This window comes from Ranitomeya imitator, chromosome 3, assembly GCF_032444005.1.
Source record: "Ranitomeya imitator isolate aRanImi1 chromosome 3, aRanImi1.pri, whole genome shotgun sequence".
NCBI lineage: Eukaryota > Metazoa > Chordata > Amphibia > Anura > Dendrobatidae > Ranitomeya > Ranitomeya imitator.
In genome coordinates this window covers 75,293,811-75,316,471 of record NC_091284.1, presented here as the reverse complement: position 1 = coordinate 75,316,471, position 22,661 = coordinate 75,293,811, and the positions used below count along the sequence as shown (strand labels likewise).

The 22,661-nt window shown below is 43.0% G+C and overlaps 1 protein-coding gene across 2 annotated transcripts in view; it reads right to left on the bottom strand.

The window, feature by feature from the left end:
• The window catches only part of EPHA3 (EPH receptor A3), a 562,283-nt gene that overhangs the window by 477,691 nt on the left and 61,931 nt on the right, over nt 1–22,661 (bottom strand). For both annotated transcript variants that reach the window (XM_069760981.1, XM_069760980.1), the window contains exon 2: nt 12,125–12,189. In XM_069760981.1, coding sequence (XP_069617082.1) covers nt 12,125–12,189 — 65 coding nt within the window. The remainder of the gene's footprint in view (nt 1–12,124; nt 12,190–22,661) is intronic.

The following is a 22,661-nucleotide window of genomic DNA, read 5'->3' as shown; positions in this document are numbered from 1 at the left end:
ATGAGGTTAGGAAACAACAATGGTTAGTTTGCTCTCGTAACTGTTTGCAGTGACTAATCGGACTTTTATCAGCAGAAAATGTGACTCCAAACATAAAAGTTTTAAAAGGAACTTTTATATCCATCTGTAGATCGGATTATCTTTAAGGTTTTTGGGGGTATTTTATATTTCTTAATAGGAAATTTGACATTAGAACAAAATTACCATTCCATTTACCTCTGAGGGAATGACAAAGAAACTTTGCCAGTCTTAAGGTAGGTGCATGGAGCAGAAATTCTACAAATTTTCTTTAAAAACTGTAAACTACACAGAAACTTGGGAGTTTCCTCTCCCAAAATTCAGCAAAAAGACTCAGGCCCCAGATTTAGAATTTTGAAAAATTGCAAAATATTCGAGACTGTAAAAATGTTGTGACTTTTAGAGTTTTCATTACATTTTTGCCAGCTTCAAATTCACGACGAGTGTGGACAACAATGTATGTACTGACCGTACGTGTCCTCACCTGTAGTTCTCGGCCTCATATATGTCTAGAAGTCTGTTAAGTTCAAGTCAGGCCATTGTAATCAATGTCATGTGTAAAACTGGTCTTATGGAAAATAATACAATGGTTATCAATCGTGGTTTCCCTAATATCCATTGACACAAAGAACTATGAAAACCCAATTCTCAGGATTATTGGGGATCCCTGTGGTCAGACCCAAAAAGATTATATATTTTATTACCTATCCCATGGATAGGTAATAAATGTATTTCTTGGGAAAGTGGAGATGTTACACCCCAGGAGCTCGGCTGTCACAGCGGTATTATCTTCCTCACGGGGAGGGTGACACCATGCCTGGAGGCGAGGAAAGATCTCTTTAGCAGGTAACACATACATGCAACACGGTTCTGACTCCAGGCCAGAAGGGGGAGCTCTGATCCAGTTTGTGGGTGACTCCCCTATATATATTCTGGCTGGAAGAAGAGTCTGTCAGAGAGTCAGGAAGAGAGTGGGAGCCATGCAGATATGAGGATCTGCAGCTCCTGCGAAGAAAGCTGGGGCTGTGCAGACATGTGGTTCTGTAGCTCCTGGAAAGGAAAAAGAGAGACAGAACATTTTGTAGAGAGCGTGAAGGAGGAAGGAGCAAAGGGGAAGTTAAGAGCTGGAGGGGAGCTAGGACTGAGCTTCCTCCATGCTGAAGCGCAAGAAACCGGTGGCCAGAAGACTGAGGTTGTGGTGGTAACTGTATGCCCCACAGCAGAAACTGGCGGACAGCAGACTGAAAGTCGCCTGTCCATCATTACACCTGAAGGCACAGAAACACATAGAGCCCAGAATCATCTTAGAGACACCTGTAAAAAGGCTCGAGTTGCCTGCCATGCATGTAGTGTCCTACCTAAAGGGACAGGGAGAAATTGAGGACCTTGTGTGAGGCCTTAGGCAGCAAGGGACTATCACAGAGTGCAAAAAGGAAGGGTTCCAACTCCTCCTGGCTAGGGGGATCTCAGAATCGCTTCTAGGCCAGCCGGACAGCACCATTACCTGTGATCCGTACCCTGGACTGTGGCTGCCTACTACAGTAAAAAAAAGGTAAAGAGACTACAACCTTGTGTCCTCCACTTCTTTCTGGCACTACACCGTCTGTCATCCTTCCCTACTACACTGGGAGCCCTGGGGGCTAAGCTTCACCTGTGGGAAGTCATACCATCCCTGCTGCAGTACCATTACCCCAGAGGACACCTTTAAGCAGCGTCGGTCATCCCTGACCGAATACCACAGGTGGCGTCATGAAAACTACTACCATAGACTTTATTTCCCATATACTTTTCCCCTTTTATTGGATGCCCAGGGCCACGGACCGGGTCACTGCCACCGTGACACATTCCTTTAATAACGGCCCAGTTCCGAGTACCCCACGGCCATGACGGATGCTCCAGAGAGTGCAGAAAAGTATCCTCCACTCCTTGGAGTTAATAAATTTCCAGGGACAAAGATATACCAAAACTCTATAGCTTCATTGGCTATGTCGTATACATTTCTGAGCTAAAGAAGAAGAAAAGGGCACCATTTTCTCTACACAGCCCAATTCAAGACAATGGAGTTGAGCTGCAGTACCTTCTCAGCCCTCAGTTGGAAGCGGCACTGTGCATAAAGGAAAATCTGAAGCATTTAATGCCCTTTAGTGGCAATGCAACCACTTTTAAAAAGTGAGAAGTCCGATGATCAGACCCTAATTAGAGGCTAATTCTGGCCCATTTTGGCCATATGTTATAACTTGTGTTCTTAAGAAAACCCCTTACATCTTTACCATCTACTCCATTTGCATTTCACTTTCTAAAACATCATTATCAGTAAAGATGCATCTGTTCCAATCTTATTCTGCGGTACTTGACATGTCAGATGCGCTGGGAAGCTTCGACTTCTCTTTCAACATCTTTTATATACTTCCAAGACATTTTATAGCTGTCTGGAAATGAAAGTCCGACGTGAGCTTTTTGTAGAGAACACAACAATTCATAGATTAGACAATGCTATTTTAGAAGGTTTGGCACGTTGTCAGCGGCGAGGTGTGCCAGGACAGGCGGACACAATGATGACAGATATATTAAGTACCTGTGATAGAAAACACTCGGACTGGAGGGACAGAGAGGATTACAGGGCCTGTGTCCGGATACATTTAATGACTGAAGATAGAACATAAAATAGTGTCATCCTTTATAAACATATTCATTTATCCCTCTATCTGTCTTACCTACAAGCAGGGAACATGCAGATGTACACAACATAACATAATATGATGGTATCTAATAGCGTTACCTCCAGCTATTTTTACATGGGGTGATATAATTTTACATCAAAAGCAATAAATTGTAAAACCGACCCATGTTGGACATCTGTAGGGAAATAAGCCAGTAGGTGCTCCGTTCCCCTGCCTAGCATTGGCATCATGATTGAAACAGTGGTCACATCCATGGCAACTTAGATACCCTAACGTGGAAGATGCTGGGGTACAGGCATCCAGAACAGATCGCTATCCCATAAATCTTTTTCATACCAAAAGCCAAGCCCTAAGAGGCCAGGTGTAGCAGTTTTCCCGCCATAAAAAAAAACTTTTTCCATCATTCTTCATTTCCATTTGCCCCCTTGGGTGCTACTAACACTTGCTGTTGGGGGCACATTCTGGACAGAATCAGTAAGCTAACAATACACTCTTTTCCTCAAAATGACCCCTGTACACATTAAAATAATGTGAGTCCAGGGCTGGTATAAAAATTTTGGCAGGATCACTTGATCATCTAATATCTAATTGGGCCTCCTGGTATTGCCCTCATAGACGATGATGTGAGAAGGATTGGGCGGGGATGTTGAATTGTAATGCCTGATCCTTTTGTTTCATGGGGAGACAGTCCGTTGCCAAACATGTCTACCAATGGCTTATTCCACTCTCCCAATTTAAAAGCACGTGTATGATCATTCGAGATGAGTGTGCATGTTTGTGGAGGAGTCAGAGGAGAAAGCTTATTAAGGTATATGGGCACACGTAAATCTCTTGCGGGAGTCCTTACAACTAGAGTGCTATGTTACTGTAGGTGCTCTCCTCCTTCCTTTACAAATAGGAGATGGACAACATTTCTTTCGGGGTAACTGTAGTATACTTACATCTCGGCTTAAAGATTGCACACTACTTTGAGAAATGTTAATAAGTTGCTGGAAAAATTAAAAAAAAAAAATACTTTCCTAAGAGACTATTGATGCTTCACCCTACTGAAGCCGGTGTTCTCACCAGTCTCTTAGCTTCATTTCTTGGTGTCATGTGACTGCTCATAACCACTGATTGTTTGCAGTGTTTGCATCTTGTCTGAGCCAGAAAAAAGCATTGTTCCAGCAGCGGTCTCTGGCAGTCAAAGGCAGCAGCAAATAATGTCTGTTAGGTGAATATCAATATTATTTTTAGACCACTCAGTGTCTAAAAATTACCTGTCTTAACCCCTTAGTGACAGAGCCAATTTGGTACTTAATGACCAGGCCAATTTTTGCAATTCTGACCACTGTCACTTTATGAGGTTATAACTCTGGAACGCTTCAACAGATCCCGCTGATTCTGAGACTGTTTTTTCGTGACATATTGTACTTCATGTTAGTGGTAACATTTCTTCGATATTACTTGCGATTATTTATGAAAAAAACGGAAATATGGCGAAAATTTTTAAAATTTTGCAATTTTCAAACTTTGTATTTTTATGCCCTTAAATCAGAGAGATATGTCACGAAAAATAGTTAATAAATAACATTTCCCACATGTCTACTTTACATCAGCACAATTTTGGAAACAAAATTTTTTTTTGTTAGGGAGTTATAAGGGTTAAAAGTTGACCAGCAATTTCTCATTTTCACAACACCATTTTTTTTTAGGGACCACATCACATTTGAAGTCATTTTGAGGGGTCTATATGATAGAAAATAATGAAGTGTGACACCATTCTAAAAACTACACCCCTCAAGGTTCTCAAAACCACATTCAAGAAGTTTATTAACCCTTTACGTGCTTCACAGGAACTGAAACAATGTGGAAGGAAAAAATGAACATTTAACTTTTTTTTGCAAACATCTTAATTCAGAACCATTTTTTTTATTTTCACAAGTGTAAAAACAGAAATGTAACCATAAATTTTGTTATGCAATATCACCTGAATACGCCAATACCCCATATGTGGGGGTAAACCACTTTTTGGGCGCACCGCAGAACTTAGAAGTGAAGGAGCGCCGTTTGACTTTTTCAATGCAGAATTGGCTGGAATAGAGATCGGACGTCATGTCACGTTTAGAGAGCCCCTGATGTGCCTAAACAGTGGAAACTCCCCACAAGTGACACCATTTTGGAAACTAGACCCCTTAAGGAACTTATCTAGATGTGTGGTGAGCACTTTGAACCCCCAAGTGCTTCACAGAAGTTTATGACGTAGAGCCGTGAAAATAAAAAATCGCTTTTGTTTACACAAAAATGATCTTTTCGCCCACAAATTCTTATTTTCACAAGGGTAACAGGAGAAATTAGACCACAAAAGTTGTTGTGCGATTTCTCCTGAATACGTCCATAGCCCATATGTGAGGGTAAACCACTGTTTGGGCGCACCGCAGAGCTTGGAAGAGAAGGAGTGCCATTTTACTTTTTCAATGTAGAATTGGCTGGAATTGAGATTGGACGCCATGTCGCGTTTGGAGAGCCCCTGATGTGCCCAAACAGTGGAAACCCCCCACAAGTGACACCATTTTGGAAACTAGACCCCTTAAGGAACTTATCTAGATGTGTGACGAGCACTTTGAACCCCCATGTGCTTCACAGAAGTTTATAACGTAGAGCCGTGAAAAAAAAAATGCATTTTTTCTACAAAAATGATCTTTTTGCCCACAAATTTTTATTTTCACAAGGGTAACAGGAGAAATTAGACCACAAAAGTTGTTGTGCAATTTCTCCTGAGTACGCCGATACCCAATATGTGGGGGTAAACCACTGTTAGGGCGCACCGCAGAGCTTGGAAGAGAAAGAGTGCCGTTTTACTTTTTCAATGTAGAATTGGCTGGAATTGAGATCGGACGCCATGTCGCGTTTGGAGAGCCCCTGATGTGCCTAAACAGTAGAAATCCCCCACAAGTGACCCCATTTTGGAAACTAGACCCCCCATGGAACTTATCTAGATGTGTGGTGAGAACCTTGAATGCCCAAGTGCTTCAAAGAAGTTTATAATGCAGAGCCGTGAAAATAAAAAATATTTTTTTTTTCCACAAAAAAGATTTTTTAGCCCCCAAGTTTTTATTTTCACAAGGGTAACAAGAGAAATTGGACCCCAAAAGTTGTTGTCCAATTTGTCCTGAGTATGCTGGTACCCCATATGTGGGGGTAAACCACTGTTTGGGCACACGGCAGAGCTCGGGAGGAAGGAGCGCCGTTTTGGAATGCAGACTTTGATAGAATGGTCTGCGGGTATTATGTTGCGTTTGCAGAGCCCCTGATGTACCTAACCAGTAGAAACCCTCCACAAGTGACCCCATTTTGGAAACTAGACCCCCCAAGGAACTTATCTAGATGTGTGGTGAGAACTTTGAATGCCCAAGTGCTTCACAGAAGTTTAGAATGCAGAGTCGTGAAAATAAAAAATATTTTTTTTCACAAAAAAGATATTGTAGCCCCCACGTTTTTATTTTCACAAGGGTAACAGGAGAAATTGGACTGCAATTGTTGTTGTCCAATTTATCCCGAGTACGCTGATGTGCCATATGTGGGGGTAAACCACTGTTTGGGTGCACGGCAGAGCTCGGAAGGGAAGGAGCGCCTTTTTGGAATGCAGACTTTGATAGAATGGTCTGTGGGCATTATGTTGCGATTGCAGAGCCCCTGATGTACCTAAACTGTAGTAACCCCCCACAAGTAACCCCATTTTGGAAACTAGACCCCCCAAGGAACTTATCTAGATGTGTGGTGAGAACTTTGAATGCCCAAGTGCTTCACAGAAGTTTAGAATGCAGAGTCGTGAAAATAAAAAATATTTTTTTTCACAAAAAAGATATTGTAGCCCCCAAGTTTTTATTTTCACAAGGGTAACAAGAAAAATTGGACCCCAGAAGTTGTTGTCCAATTTATCCCGAGTACGCTGATGCCCCATATGTGGGGGTAACCCACTGTTTGGGCGAACGGCAGAGCTCAAAAGGGAGGGAGCACCATTTGACTTTTTGAGCGCAAAATTGGCTGTCGTGTTTGGAGACCCCCTGATGTACCTAAACAGTGGAAACCCCCCCAATTCTAGCTCCAACCCTAACCCCAACACACCCCTAACCATAATCCCAACCTGATCCATAATCCTAATCACTAACCCTAACCATAATCACAACCCTTACCCCAAAACAACCCTAATGTCAACCCTAACCATAACCCTAATCAAAACCCTAAATCCAACACACCCCTAATCCTAATCTCAACCCTAACCTCAAACCTAACCCTAATCCCAATACACCCCTAATCACAACCCTAACCTTAACCCTAATCCCAAGCGTAACCCTAATGCCAACCCTAACCCTAATACCAACCCTAATCCAAACCCTAACCCTAATCCCAGCTCTAACCCTAACTTTAGCCCCAACCCTAGCCCTAACTTTAGCCCCAACCCTAACCCTAGCCCTAAGGCTACTTTCACACTTGCGTCGTTTGGCATTCCGTCGCAATCCGTCGTTTTGGACAAGAAACGGATCCTGCAAATGTGCCCGCAGGATGCATTTTTTGCCCATAGACTTGTATTGCCGACGGATCGTGACGGATGGCCACACGTTGCGTCCGTCGTGCACTGGATCAGTTGTGTTTTGGCGGACCGTCGGCACATTTCTGACCGCGCATGCGTGGCCGTAACTCCGCCCCCTCCTCCCCAGGACATAGATTGGGCAGCGGATGCGTTGAAAAACTACAGCTGCTGCCCACGTTGTGCACAATTTTCACAACGTGCGTCGGTATGTAGGGCCGACACATTGCGACGGCCCCTTACCGACGTAAGTGTGAAAGAAGCCTAACCCTAAATTTAGCCCCAACCTTAACCCTAAATTTAGCCCCAACCCTAACCCTAAATTTAGCCCCAACCCTAACCCTAAATTTAGCCCCAACCCTAGCCCTAACCCTAGCCCTAACCCTAGCCCTAACCCTACCCCTACCCCTACCCCTAACCCTACCCCTAACCCTAACCCTAGCCCTAACCCTAACCCTACCCCTAACCCTACCCCTAACCCTAACCCTAACCCTAATTTTAGCCCCAACTGCTGTTCTCCTGCCGGCCGGCAGATGGAGACAGATGGCGGGCGCACTGCGCATGCGCCCGCCATTTTCTTCTGCCGGCGGCCAGGAGGAGCAGCAAGAGGATCCAGGGACACAGGTGAGTATTGTAGGGTCCCCGAGTCCCCCTATTTCTCTGTCCTCTGATGTGCGATCACATCAGAGGACAGAGAATTACACTTTACTTTTTTTTTTTTTTTTTGCGGTCGCCGGTAAACAGTTAATTACCGGCGATCGCAAAACAGGGGTCGGTAAAACCGACCCCGATCATGCTCTTTGGGGTCTCGGCTACCCCAAAGATCCTCGCGGGGCCGGCCGGCGGGCGCACTGCGCATGCGCCCGCCATTTTGAAGATGGCGGCGCCCACCGGGAGACACGAGGAGCATCGGGGGAGATAGGTGAGTATTGGGGGGCTACCTGGGACCCCTTTTCTCTGTCCTCCGATGTGCGATCACATCGGAGGACAGAGAAATTAAAAAGAGATCGCGTTTTTTTTTTCTTTTTGCGATCGCCGGTAAACGGTTAATTATCGGCGATTGCAAATGCGGGGTGGGTTAAAAAAACCCCGAATCATGTTCTCTGGGGTCTCGGCTACCCCCGGTAGCCGAGACCCCGGAGAAAATCCGACTCTGGGGGGCGCTATTCACTTTTTCCACAGCGCCGTTAATTAACGGCGCTGTGGTTTAAGTACCCTTAGCGGCCGCCGTTAAAAGGCGTATCGGCGGTCGCTAAGGGGTTAAGGAGGCAGAGGCCAACAAGCCCATTCTTTATCCTTAGCCTGATAAATGAGACCGTGTGTCATATAATCTTACACGCGTGCTCTCCTTCTCCTACTTTTTGTAATGTACCTAATGTATGTGATCAATATGGAGTAATGGTGGAGAGTATAAATGCAGAAAAGGACTACACAGAGTTTGTTTGTAGTCTGTTACCATGGAGACGCATATGTTTTCATATTAGCTGTAGACATACCTTTGTAAGACATTTTTAAGCAATTTTTTTTTTAAATGTGTTCAGTTAAGAGATTTACTTTAAAGGCCAAGTGCCTTAAAAATGCGTAACGATAGTTTAGAGTGAAATTTTATTGTCTTTAGCAGCGCTACATGATAAAGTCAACAATTTGCTCCGGTGGTTTTTGGAGAGTTCAAAAAAGTGACACGGGTTAAACATCTAACTTGAAAGATGTTGGGTATGATTATGAGAGCCAAGTACATAGCTGAGAATTTTAGGTCAACTGCCAAGTATGTGGTTAATGCTGCAGAAACACAGCTGGATTAAGCCGCTTGGTAATGAGTGGAGTCGGATTTGGTGGTGTGAAATTGCAGCATATTTTTAATAAGAGAACAAAGATGTGACAGGTTTTCCAAGCGTCGGACATTTCTAGTTGTGCCCCAGATATTTTATGAAAAAAAAGGATAGACTGTCAGAAAGCAATTACTATTTATCAACGTCTATCATTAGCAACTGTGTGGCTGGATCTTAGCGTAGCTGATTACGCCAAGTGTAAAAAAACGTATTCACGGGATACTTAGCTCTCCCTGGGGGAGATTTATTAAGCCATGTGCACCAGTTTACTAGCAGAAATAAGTCACAACTTTTGATGCACACCTGTTTGGCCCCAAGATTTGCAACTTTTTTTTTTTTTATATGCTGCTCGGAGTTGTGATATATTTTATTACTTGGCTTCTTGTGAGGGGTGCAGTCCAAGAGTTTTACTATAATTTGCACCAACAATTGTTTGGATATGAGAGAAGATATTAATTCCACCTATGCCAATGTATGCCAGTGTACAGTATTTATATATAATTGTTGTATATTGCATCTAGAACAATTATAAAAAAATACATATACCGTACATACGGTATATATATTTACAGTATACCGGTACATAAACTTTATTTTATTAATTTTTTTCAGAATTTTTCTAGATCCATTCTTTAACCATTGTTGATCCATGTGTCCATTTTTAACATCAGTGTGTCTTTTTCCTTGCGTGCAAAAAAAAAATTAACCTTATCTCACCCATCATATAGTAAAAACCTGACAGCACTCAGATGACACACGGATGACATCAGTGTGCTGTCCGTTTTTTTTTCTCACATACCCATTGGTTTGAATGGCTAAAAGTAGAAACCTGATATGTCTTCTTTTTTTTTTTTTTTTCGTGGATGCCCGGTCAGCAAAAAAATGGAGATGTGAACGGCACCATATACTAGTTACATTATCTATCCATGAAAAACAAAGATAGAAAAAAATGGATATCTGAAGAAGGGCCAAAACTGCTTTTATTAGAAAAGCTGGGTAACAACTATTATTACCACTACTGCAGCTATCATGAAACTTTCACGCAGCTTTCTGCCATGTAGACGTTGTAATTGGGGCTTTAGCAAGCTGAGTTATAAGCACCTCCACATTGGTTGCTATCTTTCAAGTGTTTTCAAAAACAGATTGAACTAAAAAAAAGTTAAAACCACGGAGATGAAAAAATTAAGGATGCTGTCTTGCTTCATTGACTATTTACAGCCTATATTCTAGTACTTTTTTCAAGCTGCGGTCAATGTAATTTTTATATGTCCCAGAGGAAGCGTGACTTAAAGGTGAAACGGCCACCAGTCTCCACAATCTCTGTTTGGAGCCGCAAATAAAGCTTATTATAATGCACAGTGGTGAGTGCGCCATTTTTTCATTACTTTATTAATTTTTAGCTCATACCCAGAAGCAACAAATTAAAGTCTCCAGTTAGATTATAAAAAAAACACTTTGGTAAATATGCACAGAACTCATTAATAAAATAACGCATTAAACTATAAGGGTATGTGCACACGTAGAATGGAGCTCTGCGGATTTTTCCGCAGCGGATTTTAGAAATCCGCAGGTAAAAGGCACTGTGTTTTACCTGCGGATTTACCGCGGTTTTTATGCGTATTTTGTGCGTATTCCACCTGCGGTTTTACACCTGCGGATTCCTATTGTGGAGCAGGTGTAAACTGCAGTGGAATCCGCACAAAGAATTGACATGCTGCGGAATGTAACCCGCAGCGTTTCCGGGCGTTTTTTTCCGCAGCATGGGCACTGCGGATTGCGGTTTCCATAGGTTTACATTGTACTGTAAACGCATGGAAAGCTGCTGCGGACCTGCAGCTGCAAATCCGTTGCGCATCCGCAGCAAAATCCGCAACGTGTGCACATAGCCTAAATGTTATACAATTTACACTAAAGGGACTGGAGATAGGATTAAGAATGGGTCTCGGCCAAGGTGATGACCCAGGTAGTGGTGATGGTATATGGGCAGCTCTCCTCCACCTTCCGGTGTCCTCATGCCTTTAATGATGTATTTCTAACCATATCAATCCAAATTGGCATGATTGGGATTTGTCAGATATGCCATGAAACTGCTCTAAAGGACTTAAAAATCTGTCTGCCAATCTTCACAATAAATTACATAGGAAAAGAATCTGATAGCCAAGTCCATAATAGTAAATAGAAAGGTTTTATTAATTTCAGGATGATGATGACAGAAAATAAATACGGTAATTGATTCCTTCCTAAAGAAAAATCAAGGGGTTTTACAACCAACTCAGACCAATCATTACCTGTAAGATCAGTCTGATTGGTCAGAAATCTGTCTGTGTAGTCAGTTTTATTCATGAGGTCCTCATATGGGGTTGCATGAGCTTGCGTTATCTGTTCTAATCTGCTATCACATATGTCTTGAAGAACGCAAAAAATTATATATATATATATATATATATATATATATATATATATATATACACATACATACATATACATATATATATAGAGAGAGAGAGAGAGAGAGAGAGAGAGAGATATTTTTTTTTTTTTTATTTGTTTTTTAACTGCTAATTTTTGGTGCCGAAAACCATTACCACTCAAGTGCGGAGGATGTGAATGTGAGCAGTGCCAGATTGTTTTTTCTGTATTATTTTTTCATATATATATACTGTATACCGTACCGTATACCGTATATTGTTTTTCCTTGAAGAAATATATGACAGTAGAGTAGATATTGGAGTATTAATGCCTGCCTGAAAAATACATTTTAAATAAAGAAAAGCCACAGGTCCAAGGGGTTTTGATTTGATAAAATGCAAGCATTTTGAGTGGCCGGGGATGAGAAGTCTTCTACAAGGCATTTTAGAAATAAACACAAACCATCTTCCTGTGCTGAAAACATTTTTTTCTTCCTTTAGTTTGACATCCAGAAGAGGCTTAGCAATTCTGCAGCGTACCATGAAAAAGGAAACAGTCGTTAAATAGCATATTGTTCTGAAACAGCATTTTCCCATTTCACAGTCTAGTAAACTCACCCCGTGTGACGGATAGGAGATCCAGCCCAGCTCCCCCTGAATTGCTTTTGAATCCAGCAGATTAACTACAAAAGAAGAGAAAATAAAAAATAAATAAACAACCTGGAATGAGATATCTGTCTGCGTCCAGTTAACCTACAAGACGTGTTTATTTGTCATCCCGCAAAGGGCTTCATTTTTTCAGGTGGTCTGGTAGGTCGGAACGAAGAAAAGAGAGATGAAACAGGGTCTTCTACATGGTAACACTAGGGCCACAAAGGAGTTGGAGGTTTTCAAAATAAACACTCAGCAAGTACTCGGGAGGAAACTCCAATTAAATTATTAAGAAAGAACTATTAATTAGATAAGTTCAGCAGTATTATCGGGACACATCTTGTGCCATGAGCTAAGAGGTCTTGACTTGATGGCTCATTCCTTCTCTGACCTATCACACCTCACTGTATGAAGTCTTAGTACACAATGGTCAACAAAATAATGCACAACATGACCTACCGCCATTTGATTTCCGGCCAAGCTTAGGTTAGGCATTTCTCCATGGTGTTGTGTATTTTACAAACTTTGTTTGCATTTAACAATTTAACAAGCCATTCCAGCTAGAATGTGTAGTGTCTAAGTGCCGGCCATGTTCACAGGACACATACAATCGGAGGGTGTCCGACCACTGGGGCATCAATCTATACTCAGAAGGGTTCCAGCAATCATATATGCACAGTATCAGCAATCATACATTTATTACCTAAGGTGCTTTCAAAGGATATATTTGAGCACTTTCATGAATAGATTGCTATCTCACTGACCCACACTGTAATCTACATAGAAGACAGGGTGTTCTATAGTAAACACCCAAAATCCAAACTGCCTTCTCCCCCTACTATGTGACTAACTATTGCTATCAAAGACTGGCCTGCAATTTCTTTCATCTACATTATGCCCACGTGGCTCAGTGGTTAGTAAAGTACCCTAGGCAGAGCTGGGGTACTTGGTTCCTACCAAGGACTAAGCCTCCATGGAGTTTGCAAGCTCTTTGTATTTGTGTGGGTTTCCTCAATACCCCAAACAGATACTGATACTGAATTTAGATTGTGAGCTTATGGGACAGTGAGTGATAGCAATGTCTGAAAAGCACTAAAAATATCTTGGTTTAATATAAGCAAGTATAATAAATAAATTCACCACTGCGACTAATGTTGCATGCTTCTGAAAACGGTAACCACCTCCACAGGTTCTGATCATTCAGTGAAATGATGGGACAAACCAAAACTGACCACTCAATGGCAATGTGTGAAAATGACAATCAATAAAGAGGTACAAGTGCATTTTACACACTATAGGCATCTGCGTAAATCGGTCTGAGCACCGAAGGCTAAAGCTCGGAGTGGCTGCGGGTCTCCTGACCTGAATGTAACATATGAAGCTGTCACGCTTCGGGTTGGGAGAGCCACAGCCAGTCCGTGCATTTTGGTCTGAGATTAGACTGAGATTCACAGATGTATGAATGAGCCCTTACTTGGACTTAAGACATCTGATGGTGCTCATCCGCCTAAAGGAAACAGTTCCAATTGTATAGCACTCCTTTAGATTAGAAAATATGGGGCCACTCACTGGTCCATAAAATATAAACTCTTTATACCATAAAATGTAAAAACAGCGTGGAGTGCATGTACACATATGGATATGAGCCGTTTCGCACTGGCCAGGATCTTCTTCCCAGTCCCTTTGTGAAACAGACACATCTGATGGTGCTCTGCTGAATAAAGGACAGAGTTCCAATTGTATGGACACTCCTTAAGAAAAGAAAATATGGTGGCACTTACTGGTACATAAAATATAAACTCTTTGTTCCATCAAATTTAAAAACAGAGTGGGCAGGGTCCTCGCCCCTCTGTATCAGTCTGTAATTGTTAGTTTGTTTACTGTAAGTGATATCTGTAATTTGTATGTAACCCCTTCTCATGTACAGCACCATGGAATCAATGGTGCTATATAAATAATAATAATAATAATAATAATAATACATATGGATATCAGTCGTTTCGCACTGGCTAGGCATTTCTTCCCAGTCCCTTTGTGAACCAGACACATCTGATGGTGCTCTGCTGAAAAAAGGACAGAGTTCCAATTGTATGGACACTCCTTAAGTAAATAAAATATGGTGGCACTTACTAGTACATAAAATATAAACTCTTTATTTCATCAAATTTAACCCCTTCAAGACCCAGCCTATTTTGACCTTAAAGACCTTGCCGTTTTTTGCAATTCTGATCAGTGTCCCTTTATGAGGTAATAACTCAGGAACGCTTCAACGGATCCTAGCGGTTCTGAGATTGTTTTTTCGTGACATATTGGGCTTCATGTTAGTGGTAAATTTAGGTCAATAAATTCTGCATTTATTTGTGATAAACACGGAAATTTGGCGAAAATTTTGAAAATTTCGCAATTTTCACATTTTGAATTTTTATTCTGTTAAACCAGAGAGATATGTGACACAAAATAGTTAATAAATAACATTTCCCACATGTTTACTTTACATCAGCACAATTTTGGAAACAAAATTTTTTTTTGTTAGGAAGTTATAAGGGTTAAAATTCGACCAGCGATTTGTCATTTTTACAACGAAATTTACAAAACCATTTTTTTTAGGGACCACCTCACATTTGAAGTCAGTTTGAGGGGTCTATATGGCTGAAAATACCCAAAAGTGACACCATTCTAAAAACTGCACCCCTCAAGGTACTCAAAACCACATTCAAGAAGTTTATTAACCCTTCAGGTGCTTCACAGCAGCAGAAGCAACATGGAAGGAAAAAATGAACATTTAACTTTTTAGTCACAAAAATTATCTTTTAGCAACAATTTTTTTATTTTCCCAATGGTAAAAGGAGAAACTGAACCACGAAAGTTGTTGTTCAATTTGTCCTGAGTACGCTGATACCTCATATGTGGGGGTAAACCACTGTTTTGGCGCACGGCAGGGCTTGGAAGGGAAGGAGCGCCATTTGACTTTTTGAATCAAAAATTGGCTCCACTCTTTAGCGGACACCATGTCACGTTTGGAGAGCCCCCGTGTGCCTAAAAATTGGAGCTCCCCCACAAGTGACCCCATTTTGGAAACTAGACGCCCCAAGGAACTTATCTAGATGCATAGTGAGCACTTTGAACCCCCAGGTGCTTCACAAATTGATCCGTAAAAATGAAAAAGTACTTTTTTTTCACAAAAAAATTCTTTTAGCCTCAATTTTTTCATTTTCACATGGGCAACAGGATAAAATGGATCCTAAAATGTGTTGGGCAATTTCTCCTGAGTACACCAATACCTCACATGTGGAGGTAAACCACTGTTTGGGCACATGGTAAGGCTCGGAAGGGAAGGAGCGCCATTTGACTTTTTGAATGAAAAATTATTTCCATTGTTAGCGGACACCATGTCGCGTTTGGATAGCTCCTGTGTGCCTAAACATTGGCGCTCCCCCACAAGTGACCCCATTTTGGAAACTAGACCCCCCAAGGAACTAATTTAGATGCCTAGTGAGCACTTTAAACCCTCAGGTGCTTCACAAATTGATCTGTAAAAATGAAAAAGTACTTTTTTTTCACAAAAAAATTATTTTCGCCTCAATTTTTTCATTTTCACATGGGCAGTAGGATAAAATGGATCATAAAATTTGTTGGGCAATTTCTCCCGAGTACGCCGATACCTCATATGTGGGGGTAAACCACTGTTTGGGCACTCGGCAGGGCTCGGAAGAGAAGGCGCGCCATTTGACTTTTTGAATGGAAAATTAGCTCCAATTGTTAGCGGACACCATGTCGCGTTTGGAGAGCCCCTGTGTGCCTAAACATTGGAGCTCCCGCACAAGTGACCCCATTTTGGAAACTAGACCCCCCAAGGAACTTATCTAGATGCATATTGAGCACTTTAAACCCCCAGGTGCTTCACAGAAGTTTATAACGCAGAGCCATGAAAATAAAAAATAATTTTTCTTTCCTCAAAAATGATTTTTTAGCCTGGAATTTCCTATTTTGCCAAGGATAATAGGAGAAATTGGACCCCAAATATTGTTGTCCAGTTTGTCCTGAGTACGCTGATACCCCATATGTGGGGGTAAACCACTGTTTGGGCGCACGGCAGGGCTCGGAAGGGATGGCACGCCATTTGGCTTTTTAAATGGAAAATTAGCTCCAATCATTAGCGGACACCATGTCACGTTTGGAGAGCCCCTGTGTGCCTAAACATTGGAGATCCCCCAGAAATGACACCATTTTAGAAACTAGACCCCCAAAGGAACTAATCTAGATGTGTGGTGAGGACTTTGAACCCCCAAGTGCTTCACAGAAGTTTATAACGCAGAGCCATGAAAATAAAAAAAAAAATTATTTTCTCAAAAATGATCTTTTAGCCTGCAATTTTTTATTTTCCCAAGGGTAACAGGAGAAATTTGACCCCAAAAGTTGTTGTCCAGTTTCTCCTGAGTACGCTGATACCCCATATGTGGGGGTAAATCACTGTTTGGGCACATGCCGGGGCTCGGAAGTGAAGTAGTGACGTTTTGAAATGCAGACTTTGATGGAATGCTCTGTGGGCGTCACGTTGCGTTTGCAGAGCCCCTGATGTGGCTTAACAGTAGAAACCCCCCACAAGTGACCCCATTTTGGAAACTAGACCCCCAAAGGAACTTATCTAGATGTGTGGTGAGCACTTTGAACCCCCAAGTGCTTCATAGAAGTTTATAATGCAGAGCCGTGAAAATAATAAATACGTTTTCTTTCCTCAAAAATAATTATTTAGCCCAGAGTTTTTTAATTTTCCCAAGGGTAACAGGAGAAATTTGACCCCAATATTTGTTGTCCAGTTTCTCCTGAGTACGGTGATACCCCATATGTGGGGGTAAACTACTGTTTGGGCACATGCCGGGGCTTGGAATTGAAGTAGTGACGTTTTGAAATGCAGACTTTGATGGAATGCTCTGCGGGCGTCACGTTGCGTTTGCAGAGCCCCTGATGTGCCTAAACAGTAGAAACCCCCCACAAGTGACCCCATTTTGGAAACTAGACCCTGAAAGGAACTTATCTAGATGTGTGGTGAGCACTTTGAACCCCCAAGTGCTTCATAGAAGTTTATAATGCAGAGCCGTGAAAATAATAAATACGTTTTCTTTCCTCAAAAATAATTATTTAGCCCAGAATTTTTTATTTTCCCAAGGGTTACAGGAGAAATTGGACCCCAAAAGTTGTTGTCCAGTTTCTCCTGAGTACGCTGATACCCCATATGTGGGGGTAAACCACTGTTTGGGCACACGTCGGGGCTCAGAAGGGAAGTAGTGACTTTTGAAATGCAGACTTTGATGGAATGGTCTGCGGGTGTCACGTTGCGTTTGCAGAGCCCCTGGTGTGCCTAAACAGTAGAAACCCCCCACAAGTGACCCCATTTTAGAAACTAGACCCCCCAAGGAACTTATCTAGATATGTGGTGAGCACTTTGAACCCCCAAGTGCTTCACAGACGTTTACAACACAGAGCCGTGAAAATAAAAAATCATTTTTCTTTCCTCAAAAATTATGTTTTAGCAAGCATTTTTTTAGATTCACAAGGGTAACAGGAGAAATTGGACCCCAGTAATTGTTGCGCAGTTTGTCCTGAGTATGCTGGTACTCCATATGTGGGGGTAAACCACTGTTTGGGCACACGTCAGGGCTCGGAAGTGAGGGAGCACCATTTGACTTTTTGAATACGAGATTGGCTGGAATCAATGGTGGCGCCATGTTGCGTTTGGAGACCCCTGATGTGCCTAAACAGTGGTAACCCCTCAATTCTAACTCCAACACTAACCCCAACACACCCCTAACCCTAATCCCAACTGTAGCCATAATCCTAATCACAACCCTAACCCCAACACACCCCTAACCACAACCCTAACCCCAACACACCCCTAACCATAACCACAACCCTAATTCCAACCCTAACCCCAACACACCCCTAACCACAACACTAATTCCAACCCTAACCCTAAGGCTATGTGCCCACGTTGCGGATTCGTGTGAGATATTTCCGCACCATTTTTGAAAAATCCGCGGGTAAAAGGCACTGCGTTTTACCTGCGGATTTACCGCGGATTGCCAGTGTTTTTTGTGCGGATTTCACCTGCGGATTCCTATTGAGGAACAGGTGTAAAACGCTGCGGAATCCGCACAAAGAATTCACATGCTGCGGAAAATACAACGCAGCGTTCCCGCGCGGTATTTTCCGCATCACGGGCACAGCGGATTTGGTTTCCATATGTTTACATGGTACTGTAAACCTGATGGAACACTGCTGCGAATCCGCAGCCAAATCCGCACCGTGTGCACATGGCCTAATTCTAAAGGTATGTGCACACGCTGCGGAAAACGCTGCGGATCCGCAGCAGTTTCCCATGAGTGTACAGTTCAATGTAAACCTATGGGAAACAAAAATCGCTGTACACATGCTGCGGAAAAACTGCACGGAAACGCAGCGGTTTACATTCCGCAGCATGTCACTTCTTTGTGCGGATTCCGCAGCGGTTTTACAACTGCTCCAATAGAAAATCGCAATTGTAAAACCGCAGTGAAATGCGCAGAAAAAAACGCGGTAAATCCGCCATAAATCCGCAGCGGTTTAGCACTGCGGATTTATCAAATCCGCAGCGGAAAAATCCGCAGAGGACCAGAATACGTGTGCACATTCCTAACCCTAACCCTACCCCTAACCCTAACCCTAGCCCTAACCCTAACCCTACCCCTACCCCTAACCCTACCCCTAACCCTAACCCTACCCCTAACCCTACCCCTAACCCTACCCCTAACCCTACCCCTAACCCTACCCCTAACCCTACCCCTATTCTAACATTAGTGGAAAAAAAAAAATTTCTTTATTTTTTTATTGTCCCTACCTATGGGGGTGACAAAGGGGGGGGGTCATTTATTATTTTTTTTATTTTGATCACTGAGATAGATTATATCTCAGTGATCAAAATGCACTTTGGAACGAATCTGCCGGCCGGCAGATTCGGCGGGCGCACTGCGTATGCGCCCGCCATTTTGGAAGATGGCGGCGCCCGGGAGAAGACGGACGGGGCCACGGCTGGATCGGTAAGTATGATAGGGTGGAGGGGGACCACGGGGGGGGGGGGGGGTAAGGGATCGGAGCACGGGGGGGGGATCGGAGCGCGGGGGGGAATCGGAGCGCGGGAGGGGTGGAACGGAGCGCGGGGGGCGTGGAACGGAGCACGGGGGGGCTGGAACAGAGCACGGGGGGGTGGAACGGAGCACGGGGGGGGGTGGATCGGAGTGCAGGGGGGGTGATTGGAGCACGGGGGGGTGATTGGAGCACGGGGGGAGCGGACACGAGCACGGGGGGGAGCGGAGCACAGGGCGGAGGGGAGCCGGAGCAGTGTACCGGCCAGATCGGGGGGGTGGGGGGGCGATCGGAGGGGTGGGGTGGGGGCACACTAGTATTTCCAGCCATGGCCGATGATATTGCAGCATCGGCCATGGCTGGATTGTAATATTTCACCCGTTATAATGGGTGAAATATTACAAATCGCTCTGATTGGCAGTTTCACTTTCAACAGCCAATCAGAGCGATCGTAGCCACGAGGGGGTGAAGCCACCCCCCCTGGGCTAAACTACCACTCCCCCTGTCCCTGCAGATCGGGTGAAATGGGAGTTAACCCTTTCACCCGATCTGCAGGGACGCGATCTTTCCATGACGCCACATAGGCGTCATGGGTCGGATTGGCACCGACTTTCATGACGCCTACGTGGCGTCAAAGGTCGGGAAGGGGTTAAAAACAGAGTGGGCAGGGTCCTCGCCCCTCTGTGTCAGTCTGTAATTGTTAGTTTGTTTACTGTAAGTGATATCTGTAATTTGTATGTAACCCCTTCTCATGTACAGCACCATGGAATCAATGGTGCTATATAAATAATAATAATACATATGGATATCAGTCGTTTCGCACTGGCTAGGCATTTCTTCCCGTTCCCTTTGTGAACCTGACACATCTGATGGTGCTCAGACGAATAAAGGACACAGTTCTAATTGTATAGAGACTCCTTAAAAATAGTAAATATGGCAGCACTTACTGATACATAAAATATAAACTCTTTATTCCATCAAAATTAAAAACAGCGTGGAGTGCTTGGATACATATGGATAACGTCTGTTTCGCACTGGCCAGAAGCTTCTTCATGGTCCCTTTGTGAACATGACACATGCCAACTGTATTTCCACATATGTTTTAATGTAACTTTTACTTTATAAGCATGACTGTAATAATGTTCTAGGTAAAATCACGTTTATGTACGTTCTAAGGCATTTGTAGGAATGCAGTTACTAATGCTCTTAAAAAACACTCATCCTGGTCACATTGATAGAAAAAAATGTTAAAATACATTTTGTCCTGTTTACTTCACAGATTTAATATCACAAATACACAACAAAACACATCTCCTTTCAGATCCAATGGATGAAAAAAAAACCTAATATTGCTTATGGAAGTGATGTTATAGACTAACATGATCGCTAAAACTATGCGCGGCAAACAGGAAAATCAATAACGTTCCGGTATCAGTAACGCAACTCAATCAGAAAACAGAACAACAATTACTCAGACAAATACACACAATCCTCCCTCCTTAGTAAGAGAAAATCAATGTCTTAGCTCGTTTTCATTAGCGGGACTTGTAGACTGCGGGCGCAATCAATAAACATCATGAACGAAAATGACAGGAAGGAGAGGACAGGCCTACCACTTATCACTGGGCTGCCACACTCTGCCCGCTCACGTGTAATTCATGGCATTCTCTTTACATTTACTATTGCTATAGTCAGCGCATGTCTACAGATATATTTATTGTGGGAGTGATTATTTCCTTGTAAAAGAGCCAAAGAAAATTCTTAAAGGAGCCCAACAAGTGCTCACATCTTTCTACTCTGAAGATCAGTCTGCTAATTAGCTCTTTCCTGGAAGAAAGAATCTCATAAGAACCACTTAAAAGTAGCTGCCCTGTAAGTCAATGTTTGACCCTAATTCACAGGGTAGCAACCTCTACAACAAGAGATGATAGTTTACTTTCATTTAAGGAGAGACGCCATTTGCATGGTTTCCTATCATGCATTGTCAATAAGGCTTCATAATAAGTAGGTAGATTTAAAGGGAATCTGTCACTAGGATTGTGCTACCCCATCTGGGAGCAACATGATGTAGGGGCAGAGACCCTGATTCCAGCTATGTATCTTTATCTGTCATTCCTCTGAATGCTGAGCTCTGTATAACCCCGCCCACACCACTGATTGGCAACTTTCTGTGTGCATAGGCAGAAAGCTGCCAATCAGTGGTGGAGGTGGGGTTATAGACAGAACAGAAGCATCTCTACTGGTCACAGAAGGTGAAAAAAGTGTCAGAGAACCTCCAAAAGCAGATAAATGGAAGCATGTGACCAAAAGAAGCAAGAAGACCATGGAGAAATCACCAACCACACAACTGAAGAACCGATATCAAATCTTTGTAGAGGATGAAGATGGCACACCTAAGGATGAAGCAATACCAGCAAGCAAAAAAGAAAAGGGCACACAGCAACAAGTGACAGCAAAAAGTACAGCCAAGAAGCAACGAAGAGTGGTGGTGGTGGGAGACTCACTACTGAGAGGCACAGAAGCAGCCATCTGCAGACCGGACATAACTGCAAGAGAAGTATGCTGCCTTCCAGGTGCGATGATCAAGGATGTGACCGATAGGATACCAAAGCTCTTCAGCTCCAAGGACGTCCACCCATTTCTTCTGATACATGTTGGCACCAATGACACGGCAAGGAAGGACCTACCGACAATCTGCAAAGACTTTGAAGAGTTGGGGAAGAAAGTAAAGGAACTGGATGCACAGGTAGTTTTTTCTTCTATCCTTCCAGTAGACGGGCATGGCACCAGGAGATGGAACAGGATCCTTGATGCAAACAACTGGCTAAGACGATGGTGCAGACAACAAGGATTCGGATTCCTGGACCACGGTGTGAATTACTTGTACGATGGACTCCTCGCCAGAGACGGACTACACCTCAACAAACCTGGGAAACACACATTCGCCAGAAGACTCGCTACACTCATCAGGAGGGCGTTAAACTAGAAGAAGAGGGGACGGGAAGAAAAACATTAGACTCGAACAAAGAAGATCCAGGAAAACATACTCAGAAGGGAGGTAAGAACATTTCTAAAACAATCCACAGCGAGGAGATTGGAACAAAACAAAATCCTCTAAACTGCATGCTTGCAAATGCCAGAAGCCTGACAAACAAGATGGAAGAACTAGAAGCAGAAATATCTACAGGTAACTTTGACATAGTGGGAATAACCGAGACATGGTTAGATGAAAGCTATGACTGGGCAGTTAACTTACAGGGTTACAGTCTGTTTAGAAAGGATCATAAAAATCGGAGAGGGGGAGGGGTTTGTCTCTGTGTAAAGTCTTGTCTAAAGTCCACTTTAAGGGAGGATATTAGCGAAGGAAATGAGGATGTCGAGTCCA